General features: G+C 48.6%; 1 protein-coding gene across 1 annotated transcript; it reads left to right on the top strand.

Annotated features, from left to right (window-relative positions):
• Positions 1 to 9,005: 9,005 nt before the first annotated feature.
• LOC114854213 (tetraspanin-1) lies at positions 9,006 to 17,018 on the top strand. Its single transcript, XM_041070466.2, is given in 9 exon segments — positions 9,006 to 9,415; positions 9,760 to 9,822; positions 11,203 to 11,284; positions 11,287 to 11,402; positions 12,358 to 12,432; positions 15,795 to 15,893; positions 16,306 to 16,449; positions 16,522 to 16,605; positions 16,711 to 17,018. Coding segments are annotated over 8 exon segments (732 nt in total). The 5' UTR covers positions 9,006 to 9,415; positions 9,760 to 9,765; the 3' UTR covers positions 16,786 to 17,018.
• Positions 17,019 to 17,222: the final 204 nt, after the last annotated feature.

Below are 17,222 nucleotides of genomic sequence, written 5' to 3' on the forward strand. Positions count from 1 at the left end.
GTCAAAAAAGCAAAGTAAAGCTACTCTCACTTGAAAAGCTCAAGGTCCTGCTTACAATTAATCATAGTCCAGAAGCAGCACAAAGTCGTAACGATTTTCTTTCAGCGCCAGACAACAATCTACAGAGGTTCGATCTGATCTGATCTTGTTAGGTTCCAGTTTAAGATTAAGGAGTTCCACAGGGTTCTGTGCTTAGGCCCATTCATTTCCTTTTGTACAAATGGGCACCTTGTTATATCTATCCATGAAAACTAATAATATAAAGCAGTCACTGAAACCATATGTTCAAATCCAGGATGTCCTGTTATTTTCTATTCTATTTCTTCTCTCCCTGTATTTAGGCACAGAAACCATGTAATCATATGGTTGATAATACATCAGATCAGTCAGATAGTGCTGAACTGCCACCTCGTTAGTGTTATCTTCACTTTGAACAGTGTGATACGATAGTGTCACTTTGTTTTGATTTGGATACAAGCAAATAGTCGTACAAAATCACAGCCGTCTTGTTTCAGAGCTCCTGCAGAGCTGTAGCTAAAGTAGCAGCACATTTTTTCAGTAAATAAATTGATATGGGTAAATTTGACTCTACTTTACAAGTAAAGTTTCTCAAATCTGAACACATGGAAATAAGAGTGCAGCCCCTGAAGCTCACAGCGTAGACGCCATTCCCTATTGTCTGCCTTGTTAGACACCTTCTCCACTGTGCTCCGTCCCCACCCCCATCAGCCTATCTGTCATCCACACATGCAGGCGCCCAGAGGGCCCTGGTATTTACACAGAGATGAGGAGAAACTGCACCAGCTGCCGCCAAGGTGGAAAGGTGCATCAGTGGCCAGACGGAGGATGTGCCATATAAAAACAGGCTAAAAGTCACAATGATTCACACCAACAGCAGCCAAACACATAAGCCCCAGCACACTGACATGCTGAGACAACCACGGAGAGCCTTTGATCAGGGTGTTTCAACCTCTCCACACAGCGGCTGCTCCAACCCTTCCTTCAATCAGGTCTGTGTTCACGGGTCAGTCCTGTGACGCTGTGAGCTCCCTGCAGCAGCTCAGTGAATGTGCTTTGTTCAGCACACAGACAAACGCTGCGAACGGGAGGCGGCCATTCTTTCTCCTGCGTTCAGGCTGAAAGCTGCAGAGCCCAGAGCAGTGGGATCCATGCAAACAATCCATTCAGATTAAGACAGGAGCGAGAGCACGAGCACAGTGGCTCTCTGCAGCGCCGTGCACTGGAGCATCTGTAATCATCCACTGTAGTGTGTGCGTCCACACAAACACACGATCCCTCCACATTTACAGCGCTGACAGGCAGCTTGGCAGGTGCATCTGCTGCTTATGAAGGTACGCGGCCCCGATTGGCTGAGTCAGCGCCATCGTCTGACAGATACATGGGTAGCTGGCAGCAGATAATGTTGATACACAAATACATACAGACGGGTACAAAACAAAGAAACCATCCGGCAAAGATGTGTCACTGTGACCACGCCTGAACGAAGCTCAGGTAGAAAACGGGAGTTGATTTATACTGTTCCCAGCGATGGACGGACGGGAGGCCAGCGGTGGGACAGGGTTGGACAAAGAGAAGGTGTCATCAAGGACGCTGGGGCGACGCATGTCTCTTCTGTCCTTCAATCATCTGCTCACCCGCCGCCATCCTGGCACTGCTGCGCTCCAATGCCACACTTTTGGCACTTGCTGCCACGTTTGGGCGTGATGAGAGCCATTCATTAAGGGCCACGAGCTTCTTATGCAGCTCTGCTACCTTGCAATCACCTCCGCGGCATCCCAATTACCTCCGGTCTAATTGATGTTGGATTTATTAAAGTTAATGAGCCAGCGGGCCATCTGTTGAGCAGCCAAGGAGCACAGGGGACCGTCGGCAGCGAGGGCAGAAGATGCACAACAAAAAGCTGCAAGGGCAGATGCGGTGAAGGGGAGGGAGGGAGGGGCTGAGCGCAGACAAAGAGATTCACAGCCAACTTGGTGCAATCAAAGACAAGCCTTCACGTGGCTCGGCTCCCGCTCCCTCATAGGGCCTGCACGGTTTTTATGGCTGTCATAACTCAACGGTACGGCTCCTTGCGACAGCCATGTACACGGCAGATGATTAACAATCCTCAAGCAGCTCTGAGTGTCCAATAAACTGTAAATATCTACTTTTACATACTTCCTGGTGCCGGAGGTAGTTCTCCTGCTGTGGGTCCCTGCAGGACTCTTAGCTTCTGCTCAGCGTCTCAGTCAAAGGTTTTAGAGTATGGAGGACACAGAGCTCAAAGTGTGAAGAAGACGCTGTGTGTGCTGTTAATCCCTGCAGTATGACGGCTGTGTGTCTCTGCTTCACCGTTGTCTTCATCCAACACCAACATCTGGACACAGAGCTGATTGCACGTATAAAAGTTTTGTAGGTTCCAAAGTCAGGACTTTGACTAATCTGGAGCCGAATGTGTGTGATGGCTTCAGAGCGGGTTCGGCCTCCAGCAGCTAATGACCTCGGGAAAAAGGTCACGTGATCTCATGGGTCCAGTTTCAATCGTCACGAGTGGCAACAACCAGCAGTTCAGTTTCCACCAGCACCAGAGAGGATTCTAAAGGATCAGCGAACAGCAGAGATGCTACACTGTCGACCCCATGCTTTTACTCCTCAAACCCGTGAACTCACACTCAGTAATTATTTAGCTGAGGTGACATTAATTACTGCTCACCACGCTCCAGTGTGTATCCAGTCCAGAGATATCACACATACTCTTGGTGTCGCTGTCTAAATGTCACGCTGCTTCCTGCACCAGCACCAGATTAACATTTGACATAAATCGTACCCTGCACATTCATCTAATATAAACATCGTCCTGGTCCAGATGCACGTGGTTCAACCAGCATGAAATGAGAAACTATAACAGATTCCTTCGCTTTCTCACTACTTCATGAGACCTGGAATATATATGGCGTCTAATCCAATGAAGTCGAGGAGAGAAAGTGTGTCAGTGTGTTGTGCAGACACAGATCGCTGCAGCTCGTGATGGCGTGTGGGTGATTATGACCATATTATGCCCCAAGGCTCTTTATACAAAGATGCTCCCTGGCGACGGCCGATTGCCATCATTTGCTGCAAATGAAGGACGTGCACACGCTGAAATATTCATCTCTGACTGTTTTAAGGAGTTTCATAAACAGTATTTATAGGTTTCAATCGTGTGTTTATCTGCATCCAGTTCAGCAGCTGAACAGGGAGACTGATACAAATGAAGCGTTTTCAGGCTGATGAGCCTGTGGCTTCGTCTTTTGGACCTTGGTATGTATTTACTCTTTATCTGCTAGCTGCTAATGAGGCTAAAGATAACGCTGAGTATCTGCAGAGCTTAGACCGTTACCAGCACGGGGCAAAGTTGAACTTAAGACTTGAACTTGAACTGCGCTCACTATGAGCCGGGAACGGGTTATTACGGCCGACAAACAGACAAGGAAGGAGGACCCAAATGCACGAGCCGCAGACAGGACTCAACAAATAATGGTTTAATAAATAGACATACAGACAGAGGGAAATAAACTAAGAACGCTGCATGTGCAGGACTTGCCAAAAACTAAACAGCGCAAAACTAACACATAACTCACTGGGTAACTAAAGATCAGGAAAAAAAATCAACCCTACTAAGAACGCTAACACACACACACACACACACACACACACACACACACACACACACACACACACACACACACACACACACACACACACACACACACACACACACACACACACACACAGGGAGCACAATGACAAGACGAGACAGGTGAACCCAATCAAACTAATTACAGGAAACACAGGACAGAACAAGGACACAAAACCAAAGGGTGAATCCAGGCTGCCCCTGGTGGTGTGGAGGCCCAGTCATAACATAGACATTCTTGGCTTGGTTGTGTCACATGTGGATTTACAGCATTTCCTGTGCTAGTTGTTAAACCCGTCTTCCTGCTACATATCAGCTGCAGGACGGCTTTAACCTCTGGACCTTCAGGTTAAAAGGTCGCCGCTGAGTAACACTGGCTGTGTATTTGTTCTTACAGCATCTGTCTTCAAAGCTGAATGACGATGAAAGGAATGAATTTACAAGTTTAATTCATTTGCTGTCATGGATTGTTTGGAAATGTGTTTTTTCTTGTCACATATTCGTCCCAAGGAATTAAATGGGCCTTTATGGAGCCCGGAACATGGAGAATGATATACACATACGTAGATGTTTGCTATAACTGGGCCTGAACTGAGCCACGTGGCTGTGATCAAACCTCCACCTTAACCACAAAAACGCCCAGGAAACAAATCCTACAGATTAAAGAAACAGAATCAGCTTCCACTGCAGCAGAGAGGTGCTCACATCCCCAGGCCGTAAAACGTGGTCGATGGACCACGAGAGTCCCAACTTTCATGAAACCCCTTAAGGTGGAACAAAGGCGCCGTGGGCAGCACAGGGAGCCGGGCCCAGCTCTCTGAACGGGCCTTTGTTCAGGCAACTAATGGGAAAGTGCCAAAAAATGAAGATAAAGTGAACTGCAAGGAAGAGGTGGAAAGAGAAAAACTAGACAGAAAGGAAATTAGAATGATTGAAGGAAGTGACAGGGGAAGCTGCCGACGAGGTGCAGCAGGAGGAGCAGGGAGCCGGACGATCAAATTTTATGCTTGACTTGTCCCTTTCACAGCCGCTGAAATAGGCGAACAATTTACAATCATCCAACGCATTAACCTTTCATGAGCCACGGGGACTCATTGTCCATGATGCCGCGATGAGACACTTTGCACGCCTGATGAAACCACGCAGGGAAATAACTCATTCAGCTAGCCAAACAAAGAGACGAAGAGGAGGAGATGGAGGAGGAAGGAGACATGCTGCAAGGAGGACAAGGAGTGATGTCCTGGGAAAGCCTTTGCTAGCACTGGCAGATTGGCTCATGCATCAGCGTGAAGGATGGGGGCGAGGAGAGGAAGGAAGGAGGAAAAGGCAGGAGGAGTGGAGGGAAGGGAGCGAGGTCCATAACAGCCTCCCAGGGTCGACTCCCATTCGAACTGGGAGCACAAGGGATGAGAAAGAAAAGGAGGAGAAGCAGGAGGAGAAAGAAAGGAGAAGCATGAGGAGATGCAGGATGAGAAGCAGGAGGAGAAAGAAAGGAGGAGCAGGAGGAGGAAAGAAAGGAGGAGAAGCATGAGGAGAAAAAAAGGAGAAAAAAGAGAGAAAACAGGAGGAGAAAGAAAGGAGAAGAATGAGGAGAGAAAAAGGAGGGGAAGCAGGAGGAGAAAGAGAGAAAGAGAAGCAGGAGGAGAAAAGAGGAAGAGAAGCAGGAGGAGAAAGAGAGAAAGAGTAGCAGGAGGAAAAAGAGGGAAAGAGAAGCAGGAGGAGAAAGAAAGGAGGAGCAGGATAGGAGGGAGAAGGATGAGAAGCAGGAGGAGAAGAAGGAGGAGAAAGAAAGGAGGAGAAGCAGGAGGAGAAAGAAAAAAGGAGAAGCAGGAGGAGAAAAAATGAGAAGCAGGAGGAGAAAGAAAGGATGAAAAGCATGAGGAGAAAAAAAGAAGCATGAGGAGATGCAGGATGAGAAGAAGGAGGAGAAAGAAAGGAGAAGCAGGAGGAGAAAGAAAGGAGAAGCAGGAGGAGAAGAAAGAAGGAGAAGCATGAGGAGAAAGAGAGAAAGAGAAGCAGGAGGAGAAAGAGAGAAAGAGAAGCAGGAGGAGAAAGAAAGGAGGAGCAGGAGGAGATGCAGGATGAGAAGCAGGAGGAGAAGCAGGAGGAGAAAGAAAGGAGGAGAAGCATGAGGAAGAAAAAAATGAGAAACAGGAGGAGAAAGAAAGGATGGGAAGCATGAGGACAAAGAAAGGAGGAGAAGCAGGAGGAGAAAGAGAGAAAGAGAAGGAGGAGGAGAAAAAGGGAAGAGAAGCAGGAGGAGAAAGAGAGAAAGAGAAGCAGGAGGAGAAAAAAGGAAGAGAAGCAGGAGGAGAAAAAAGGAAGAGAAGCAGGAGGAGAAAGAGAGAAAGAGAAGCAGGAGGAGAAAGAAAGGAGGAGCAGGAGGAGATGCAGGAGGAGATGCAGGAGGAGAAGCAGTAGGAGAAAAAAAGGAGGAGAAGCAGGAGGAGAAAAAATGAGAAGCAGGAGGAGAAAGAAAGGAGAGAAGCAGGAGGAACAGATGGAGGACGCTGCATCAGAGAAAAGGAACAAATTAAATTAGAGCGCGGGGTCTGAGGACAGAGACGTCTCCATGAGTTTCTTTATGCATCTGTACATTCAACAGGTCAAAACGATTTGGAAGGACGTGAAACGATTCCCTGTTACTTTTCTATTTTCAGACTTTCTGATTCGTGTTCCAGAACGTCACAGTGAGACTTCCACTAATCATTTTCATTAAGCGCTGACTTCATCCTCAGAGCAGTCTCTGGTCCCTGTCCGGTTCTGGACAGGTCAACGGTCCATCCATCACAATGTTATATTATATAAGAGGACAGTGTGGGTTTTTATTTGCTCATGGAACTCATTTATTTTATTGGATTGTGTGTTCAACCATATCAACTTAACAAACAGATACAAGCATCAGCGTTGGGAACGTTGATGGAATGAGTCAACTAGACCTGCGTTATGTTAATTATTAGACTCGTTACACTCTGAGACCAGTTCAGATAACAGAGGCCGCAGACAAACCACCCCTTTTAGCTAATTAGCAGCGGCTGGAGGTTTGGCCTTGTGCTGCAGCTGCACTGGAGCTGGAGGCTCCACGTGTGTCAGCGCCATCAGACGCCATCAGTCATGGAGCAAAAGAGGCTCCGGGTCAGAGGCTGCTGCGCCGCTGTCTCCCATTAACCCTTTCCTCCTCGGCTCTTCGCCTGCAGACACTCTGATCCTTTGTGTGTGAGTCAATTAGCCAGCCCTTTAGTTTTGATTTATGGACGCGGACCTCCTGCCGTCTAATGGATGCTGCCAATTACTATGCGACGCTTCTGTGTGTGTGTGCGTGATAAATTAAAGAGCAGAGGACACAGTAGAGGTCACAGAGGAGCCGCTTCTGTGCTGATGGCGTTTAAAACGGCGCCGCTCAAACTCCAAATTTCATCCCTCATTCCAAAGTGATCAATTTGTTATGTGGAAGTAATAGATTATGAAGAAAAATAGAGCGACTGCTGCGCTCATTTATACGAAGCCTCTCGATATCGTCGGCCACGTGGAAATAATTAGGAAGTTCAAAAAGATTGTTGTAGGAACCAAAGGCCGTTGTCAGATGATTCATCAGCTCATAGTCTCCTTTTGTTATGTAAGGATAACAATAGAGAGGTTAGAGACGCATCCTGTCACATCATCATCATCATCATCATCATCATCATCATCATCATCATCGAACACAAACACACACACAATAACCAGAGGCTATTTATGTCAAGTCAAGCTGGTGGTTTATGGTTCAAGAGCTCGTAAACAACACACACACACACACACACACACACACACACACACACACACACACACACACACACACACACACACACACACACACACACACACACACACACATTCAGGAAGTAAAGGAAAACAACAGTGCTCTCTACCTTCAGCATTTTCTGCTGAGACCAGTGGAAAATCATTGACAGACTCTTCAATCAACGTTGACGTTTCTGCCTCCAGGTTTTTTACTGTGGTGATTAAGACGTCGCTGTCACGAGCCGTAACCGCTGTGACGTCACCCTGGCTGCAGATATTAGCGGCTTCATGGGAAAACATGACAGAGGAAACCCTGTTTTTATAAAGCTTGGTTTGTGTCGTTGTGCTTCAGTGACTTTGCAGCCTCTCGGCTTCTTATCAGAAGACAATCACCCCAGGAGGTTTTAAAACTCCTTCTTAGCTAGAAGCTACAGTAGCACTTAAAGGACTGTAGACTGTAACTAGCTACAGACAACAAACTGTGGCCCATTTCCAGACTGATCACAGGGTCAGTGAAACCGGCGAGGACTCAGAGCTTTTAATGAGCATTAGGTCTCGGCGCACAGTGATAGTACATGAAATGGCGAGGGATTCCCAAGGTCCAGCCGCACCGGCAGTAGATGGAAGTGAGTGTGACCTCAGCGCCTCCTCTCTCCGGCTGCAGCAGGTGTCGGTGGCCTGTCACTGCTTCCATCAGAGGTGATTAAAAAGCTCCTGTCTAATCGTTTCTTTTCCACGCCGCAGACATTATTAACAGTTTAATGGCCTGACAGGTGCTCCTCTCGCTGAGATTAAGCACCGCCGGGTTAATGACGGTGTGGCTAAGATCGTCATAACTCACAATAAGGCCATTAAAGTAATATTACGCGCAAAGACTTCACACGATATGGGCGCAACTCTGCACCGAGGAGGCTCTGGCCGACGGCCCCAATCTCTCCAGTTTTTTCCTGTCTTGCCTGCAGCTCAGTGAAAATGGACTGAATCCCGATAAGACCCAGTGATGAGACAAAGAGAGACTCAAAGCTCCTGCTGCTGCACTCAACCATGAAACACAAGAGGCAACAAAGCCACAGCAACTGGAATCAAGCATCTGACTGAGGCCACGCTTGGACCATTAGAACCACAGCCTGCAGTGACCGGCTTCATGACTGAAATGAAGATCCTGTGGTTGTGGAGACAAGTAACATCTTTGTCTTCATCAGGTACAAAGGAGGGAACATTCCTGCACTCACACAAGCAGTAATTACCTTCTACATCCGAGAAGAGCTGTGGCAGGAAGCTCACTACTCCCCTCTGGTGGTCAACAGAGGCCACAGCAGCTCCGGAGCCCTGGAACAAAGGAAGGAGGAACAAAGAGGCGACAGCAAAGGCACCGATGGAGCCGGAGACAGAAAAGGTTCATAGGAACAGAAGTCAAACGACGAGTCAAATGAAGCCTGACGCAAACTATAGGATGATAATAATGTAATAATGGTGTAACAATGCAACTTAGCTGATGACTATTTGACCAGTCACTTCTGTTTCAGGCTCTGTTTAAATTCGTAAACTGTCCCAAACGCTGACGTGTTTGTAGAGATTATGTGTTGTGCTTGTTGCCCACGGTTACTGTGCAGTTATTCGCCTCCACATAAATAAAGTGTGCATTCGTTAACGGCTGACGCATCAGTGGTGTTGGGTCCAGACGGAGCACTGTTGGGCTTCTTCCGTGGGTCTGGCTTTTAACGTGACTCTGCACATTTGCGTATTCGATGACTGAGGCGTGAGCGCCTGCAGCTGAGCTGCTCCTGCGTCGCTGACCTCTGATCCCTGCACTCACACACTCAGGCAGCTGCTTCGCTGACACGGCGGCTTCTCCGGTTCTCTGAACCCCAGGAAGCCAAGAGTTAACCTGCTCTGGGAAGAAGGAAGCACTGATTGGATTAAGGGGGAGATTTCTGAGCCTTCACGCTTCTGCTACACGTAAACACTTTACAATTTCATTTCCAATTTCCTTCCCTTTCTTCTGTAGATCTTCCATTAACAGATATCTTTACTGTTTCTCATAGCTGTGTGTTATCATTAGGCTTATTGTTAGCCTTGTAATTTTCACAGTAATTTCACAGGATGTGGGCTGGATGTAATAGCGCAGCCATATAGACTTTACGTGTGTGTGTGTGTGTGTGTGTGTGTGTGTGTGTGTGTGTGTGTGTGTGTGTGTGTGTGTGTGTGTGTGTGTGTGTGTGTGTGTGTGTGTGGAGGCGAGATAGAAGCTCTGGGCTGAAGATAGAAGAAATGCTATAATTTATCTTGTGCTGTTATTACAGATTAAAATGCGCTGCTTCACACTCGTCAGACTGATGACGGTCTCATTCAACTTGCTTATCTCTGTGAGTATGTTTCTGCTTTGATTACGTGACTGCGTGAGGAAGAGCTTGGGTTCATTTACGGTGTGAAATACAGTATTTACACTAGAAGTCACGTATGGAGTTAAAAACAACAACTTCAGGTGAGAAATCATTGTTGTTGTCTGCAAACAGGCCACCGTCTGTCTCTCACTGCAGCAATTTCCACCTCATTATCTTCAAAGTGTCTAATTCTACCACTAACGCCTTTAGCTTAATGGAAATTTTAATTTAAAAAAAAATTGGAGACATCTGACATCCCTTTGACACGTGAACCAGCTGAGCAGAAGGATGGAGCGATTCTCTGCAGCCCATAAAGACGTGAGCTAACATCAAATACATCAACTTCACAATCACTTTGTGGACGAAATTCAGATCCCATCGATCAGTTAAACAGTGTAGATGCAGTTAAACAACATCAGCTGGAACCTGCTCTGATTACGAAGCTGCTGATTAAATCCAAAACAGACAGAAACACAGCGGCATCTTCTCTAGCTCCTTCTGAGAAGTGACGCTACTTTGCCAAGAAGCTGAAGGTTTCTAGGCGGCTCTGAGCAGAAAAGAGGTTGGATGAACAGCAGCCTCTTCATCCAATAAACGAAAGATTTCAGTTTCAACACAAACCCTGAAGAAGACAGAAGCGCTGACCTCTAGCTCCAAGGTCACGTCTTTCCTTGGAACCACTTTACACTGTAAATGAACAAAGATTTCATTTTGGGGAGGCAAATCCCTGTGAAGTGGAGGTCAGTTGATCTGAGCCGTGAAGATGAGGTTCATACATGTCTCTCTTCCCACCTGCCCTCAGTCCCGTCTTCATTCATCAGCTGCTCCACCTCGTCTCTTTGCCCTCAGGCGTCTCACCTGTGCTGTAGAGGCACCATTAAAAATGACTCTGCTGCCAGGTCAAATTACACCCGGTGGGGGGTGATGGTGGCAGACATGGACTTAGTGGGGAAATATGCTTGTCGTATCACATTTAGCCAACGCTGCAATGATGGCACTGAGCAGGTTCATGAAGATGAGGGGAAGGGGAGGTGGAGAGAGGAAGAGCCGCCACACAGTGGGAATGAAAAGAGATAAAAGCAAAGTGGAGACGTCATCGTCAGACAGGAGATGAGAGAACTGGAGGATGAACCAGTCCCAGGGGTTCAGGGTGAATCCACCCAAGGAGGAGCAGAGGAGGACGTTCGCTCCCCTCACTCTGTCCGTTGTGCCTGTGAGACATGAAGGCTGCGGCAGCAAAGGGGCCTTTCCTGCAGGGGAGAGTGAAGCCTGCTGTGGGAGTCAGAGCCACTGATCAGAGTCTCCTGTGTGATGTGTGACGGCCTCTCCACGCCCTGACCCACTGTGCTCCTGCTCCTGCAGCTGTCCGGGCTCCGCCTGCTGGCCGTGGGCGTGTGGTCCAGCCTGGACGGGAGCGTCTTCCTGCAAACGCTGGCTCCGTTCTCCGCACGCACGCCGTCAACGTGGGCGCGCTGAGCGCCGCCGCCAGGGCGCTGCTGCTGCTGCTGGGGCTCCTGGGCGGCTGCGGGGCCCACAGGGAGAGCAAGTGCCTGCTGCTGATGGTAGGTGACCAGGACGTGAGCTGCTTCACTCCATCGCGCTGCTGCTGAGTCCTTGATGGTGACTTGATGCCATAGCAGCCTTTGACCAGTGGAGGTTTGTGGCGCATGCTCTGCTTTGCCTGTGGCTCTGCTTTGCATGGACTGTCCAAGCAGCACGGGGTTAACTGGCTGATCGGACCTGGAGAGTCCAGGCAGCTGGTCTGGGGGTTCCGGCCTTCTCCTGTTACTGATGGGGGAAGTGCTGTGTCGTCCCTCCTCCTGTGTTTGCAGGCAGCGACGTTCATCTAACAAGCCTCAATGAACCGCTGCCATCAACTAGAACAATGACAGTGACGGTGAACCTACTGTAGAACACGCCTCTGTCAGACTCTAATGCTGCAGAAGTAACAGAGCAAAGGTCCACACCAATCATCTGCTCATGCTCTCATCGTCCCTCCAGTGATTTTACTTTCTGCCACCAATAATAAGAAAAGGTGAGGCTTCATGAGGTGCTTCCACCAATCCCTGCTGCTCATCCGGTCGCAGACAAACCTCCAGCCTCCGCACGGCACCGCAGCGCTAGACGTCCCATTACTGACAGTTATGCCTCTTAGTCCACTGCAGTGAACCTAATGAGCAGCACAGTCAGCACAGAGCCCCATCATGTCCCATCGAGGTGACGGATGCCGGTGCTGATCCAGGACCCAGTATGAATAAAGGCAAGGAATGAGCCGATAGGAGGGTCTGCTATTGACCTACTGGGTAATCAGCTGGAAGGAGCCATGCAGCAGAAGATGACGCTATCACAAACATACCACCTCCAGCTGTGTTATTGCTGCTGGTCAATAATGAAGCAGCAGCAGACGTCGGGTTGAATTCAAATGTCAAGCTGAAGGTTCAGTGCAGTGTTTCACTGAACGTGACTGAGCTGAGGCTGAGGATTGTTCTGGAAGTCATTGTCTTGTTGTTCTTGCAGTTCTTCTCCATCATCCTCGTCATTTTCATGGCTGAAGTGACAGCAGGGGTCCTGGTTCTGGTCTATTCTTCTGGTGTAAGTCGCATTTATCCTCATGGTCCTCGATTGTCTTTCTGAAGTTGTGTCTCACTCTCTAGGTGTTATCTTCATGTCAGTCCTCCATTACTGTGTTACTGGTGTTATGTCCAGCTCACTACACTCAGCCCTAATGAGGCCGGGACAGCCCTGGGCTACGAGCTGTCTCTGCCTTTGAGCAATTTATTACTGGGGAATATTGAAGCTAAAGCTTTTTATATGCAGAAGAGCCTATTTACATATCTGCTGCTCTCTCACACGCTCCGTTTCAATTTAGTGCCACATAAAATAATTACGAGGATTTCAGATGAGATTTAAAGGAGCCTCGGATCCTAATAAAGAAATAAAAAGTTGTGCTTTATCCAATCAGAGACACATCTGGGTCCCCAGGTAGAGCAGCTGATGGAACACGTGTCCATGTGCAGACGGGAGCAGACCTTCGGGGAATTCAGTGCTGGAGCTTTTGTGCAGCAGGTCGTTCCACGCATTTACCATCAGACGTTTGGACGCCGCTGCTCTGGGATGAATAAATGACGCTGATCAGCTGTAGCTCCTGGAAAAACAGCACGGAGGCCGCTGGCGCTCTGCTCCGAAGACGAATGAAGAGCACTTTTCAACCAGACCGGCAGCAGAAACCGAAGGTCACTGTTCCTTCACCGAAACCAAAGCCTTATTATCTATTATCAGGAACGAACCGTAACTGCAGCACGAGCAACAAAAGCTGCTGGAGTCCCAAAGGTCAGAGCAACGTCATCACAGACTGTCAGACACGCGTGCGAACGCAGCCCGTGATGGACTGGATCAGGTTACAGTTAAGGCTTCCAAATAAATGAAGTCTGGTTTTGCAGTAAACAGATCTTATTGTCTTCTCAACATCACACAGAGAAGCTGAGCGTGAACGTGTGCGTGTCCTTGGCAGCAGCTTTGTGGAAATCAATCTGCCCGTCTCTCTGCTGTCATGTCCACACGCCGAGCCGCTAACCGGCGCCGGCTATGGTTGGAGCTCAGTGAAACCTCTTAGGTTTGTCTTCCACGAGGACGCTGCAGATGTGGTTTAGTCAATTTAACGCGCTGTTTGTTGGCTTTAGCGTCGTCTGTTCATTACAAACACAAAGGACATCGTCTGGGCCATCGCGGATACGAGTGTGAGAGGAGGTGTCCGTCTCCTGCTTCTGATAAGACACAGTAAACACAGCAGCATTAGAATAATGAATATGCTCAATGTACATCTAATATGCATATATATAGTTGCCCGTGTCAATAAGTAAGAGAGCGAGGCGTCGACAATGAAGGGAGACAATAAATAAAGCGTTGATCTATTCTCATCTACTTATCTGCAGCATAAATCTGCCTTATGGCCGCCTGGCCTCTGCAGCTCATCTAAGCAAAGAGCCAATAACCTTCAGGTGGCCAGAATAACTGAGATTTAATAAGCAATTCCAGGCGGCATTATGAGAGGTTGTCAGCAGTCATGGTTGTTCTTTCTCCCCCGAGTGACCACAGTGTGGATTTATGACTGGGGCCGTATAGACCGGTGGCCGGTGGATTAATGAAGGACGTTGTGGCTCCTCATGAATCACGCAGATGTCGGTGGAGGAAGCCTAGCACGGTCCAGAGCAGGATCTGCTAATCGCTCATTAGTAGTGACCTGAGTTGATCATTAGCTTTGCTTAAAAGGGAAGGAGCTTATCAGTATCTGTTGGATCCTGAAGTGTGTGACAAACATTAAAAAAACAGAAGATGAACCTGACTGAGCCAAGATGCAGGAGGACAAAGCCTCCGCACCAGCAGGTGGCAGTAGTGAGCTAAACCAAGCAGCTGTCTGGATCCTATCACAGCACCACAGGCTGAACGAGGCAGGTCAGAGGGTCTTTAACCACCCAGCTGGGCGTCTTTGACCCCATGAACCAGCCACTTACTACACCAGACTTCCACAGAGCCAAACCCAACAGACGCCATGCAGCCAGAGGCGTCTCTCATCAGCACGGTGACGGACCTTAGGTCACCATCGCTGATGGCCCCACAGAACAACAGGCCGAGCCCGGCGAGTCCATTTGCCAACAGCCTTGTGGAACTCCCTCGTTGGCCAATGCCGGATCACGCATGAGCCACCAGCTATGACTACTTCACTGTTAGGACGTAAACCTGGCTGTATCCACACTCACATCACAGGCCCAGCTCATATAGACTCGCTGCCTCACTCATTTACAGTTAATTCTCTGTGGGAGAATGTGGTTAAATTGAGTGTGCATAATAATTCAGATCAACATTCCCCAAATTAACAAGCGAGTTAATTTCCTCCAGCAACGAGGGATCGATGGTGCAGATGAAGATTTGTGCCCTGTTTGTGGAAGGTGTATTGACAGATGAGTTATCGCCTGCTGCAGCTTCGTCCTGCGTCCGCGGCCTGAGCGGGCGTGTGTTTAACGTAGCGTGGCGCGTGGCGCCGCGTGGCGCCGCGTGGCGCGTGGCGGTGATGAATTGGCCGACTGCTAATAACGCTCTGATTCCAGCCGCGCTCCCGGCTTCTTGGGGGGCACTTTTAATTATGGCGTGTTTCCCAGCATGCCTCTGGGCATCAGACGCCCGCCCCCTCCGCTACACACAGTGACGCACACACCATCGCTCCTCATCAAACGGCCTGACAGTTTGCCACGGGATTATTAATCAAAAGGGAAAACAGCGCAGAAACACTGGAGGAAACACTAACCTGCGTGTTTGCTTTGGAAACAAGGAGCGCGGCCAGAGTGAAACCCAACCTGCCGTCGGCACCTTGAATAAACACGGATATCAGACAAAATGTGTCCTGACCACAGCCATCAGGAGCATCAATATATATGTAAATGTCCCCATAAAAAAGGAAAGGGGAAGAAGAATGGAGAGTAATGGTCGGGGCATGTTTTGATTTATTTTCATTTTTCCCGGGTGCCAGCCTGCGGCTGTTTATTTCCCAGGTGCTTTGTGTGAGAGAAGATTTATTTAATTTCTGATGAATAGGTGACTCCCACAGAATTACTCCCACTGCCTGTGAAATCAGCTCGGCTGTTTTACTTTGTGTGTGTGTGTGTGTGTGTGTGTGTGACAGTAAAAGCTCCACCAGGGAGTGATGTGCTTTTAAACCCATCCACAACAGACCTCATCTACATAATGAGCCCTAAAAAATACAAGCTCACACTCAGGAGCGTCGGCCACTTGGACACAAACGCCGGGCATATTTTAGAATCTTAAATGACTTTTTGATGTGAGGATTTATGCAGCAATGTCCTTTTAAGACAGTTTGGAAAGATGTTTGATGGAAGAGACTTGTGTTGGGAAGTATATTTTGTTGCTTGATGTAATGTCTAAAGCCGCGTTCTCCTCAGGCGGCGCTGATCCTCAGGGCCTGGGCCACTCCAGTGTTACACAACCAATACGGCAGAGACCCTGTGGCCACCAGCATCTGGAACGCCACCATGACAGAGGTACAGCATGTGGAAGCAGCTGGATGAGCAGCTTCAGCGGTTCTGACTCTAACTCTGGTCCTAGACACGATTCAGATTTGAAGCAGCACATTCTCCTTCCAGAGGAACTGTGCTTTGTCCTTCACCGAACTGAACAAACATCAGCAGCCGAAGGATGAATCTCACTCATCAGTCTGAGCCACTTCATCCTGCTACAATCGGTTCTAAACGGAACCAAACCAAACCCTGGCTGCAGATAAGACGCAGCAGCGTGACCTGCACACGTTTGCTTTGGTCAAGTACAACAGCACTGAGCGTCAGACCGTGGGTTTTCCACCGTCAGAGAGCAGGCGTTCTGGTTTTAGCGCTCTTCCGTGATTAAAAGCCTCAAGCATTTTCCTGCGATAACAGTATGTTTACACTGGTTTCCCAGCTGAGGTGCTGCGGGTTCAACAACTACACAGACTTTGTTGGCTCCATGTTTGAGGAGGAGACTGGAGGCCGCCTCCCGCTCAGCTGCTGCTGGAGCCACAGCACGGCCTGCAGTCGGGACGCGGCGCGGAGCAGCGGCGTTCAGGTGAGACCGGACCAGCGGCCCGAAATACTGGGATGGGGTTCTGGTGACGTTGACCTTTGACCTCTGCATCAGGGCTGTGCTAAAGGCATCCTGACCACGCTCAGAGCTCACGCCAACATCGTGGGAAGCATCGCAGCAGGAGCAGGAATCCTACAGGTGAGATAATAAAAGTCACAACAATAATTTAGGCCAAATCAGACCCCACCAGCGCATCAGCAACATGGAGCAGGTTTAAGAACAAGCTGCTTCACGACTCCTCAGGTTGCTTTGATGAGCATGTGCATGTACCTGTACTTCCACCTGGACCACGACGACGCACTGAGAGGAACGGGTTGATGCCTCAGCTGCTTTCAAAGCAACATCACCATCAACACTGGGCGTCACTGGAACCGTCTTCTAAATCTCACCTGTTTGTAACGCGAACACGAGTCCATCTCTCAGGTTCTGCTTTCTGGGCCCTGAGCTTCATCTTTAACTGCAGTGTATGATCCTTAAACAGGCTTTGAGGTCGAGTCACGGAGACCATTTGTTTCAACACGTAATTAATTGTAGGAGTTTCTGTGGACGCTGTGTGTGGATTAAAGCTTAACACATTCACATCTCTGTTTACTTTTGTTTGAGGTTTTGGACGATTTCAATGACTCAAAGCAACACATTGAGCAGATGAACAGCAAAGCAACAGCAAAGGCTCTAACATAAGCTGCTCACTCTTCCCACTAGTTAGAGGAGACGTGTTTACAGTTCAATCCGTCATCTTCTGTGCTGCTGGGCTC

Source organism: Betta splendens, chromosome 4 (genome assembly GCF_900634795.4).
Source record: "Betta splendens chromosome 4, fBetSpl5.4, whole genome shotgun sequence".
Taxonomy (NCBI): Eukaryota; Metazoa; Chordata; class Actinopteri; order Anabantiformes; family Osphronemidae; genus Betta; species Betta splendens.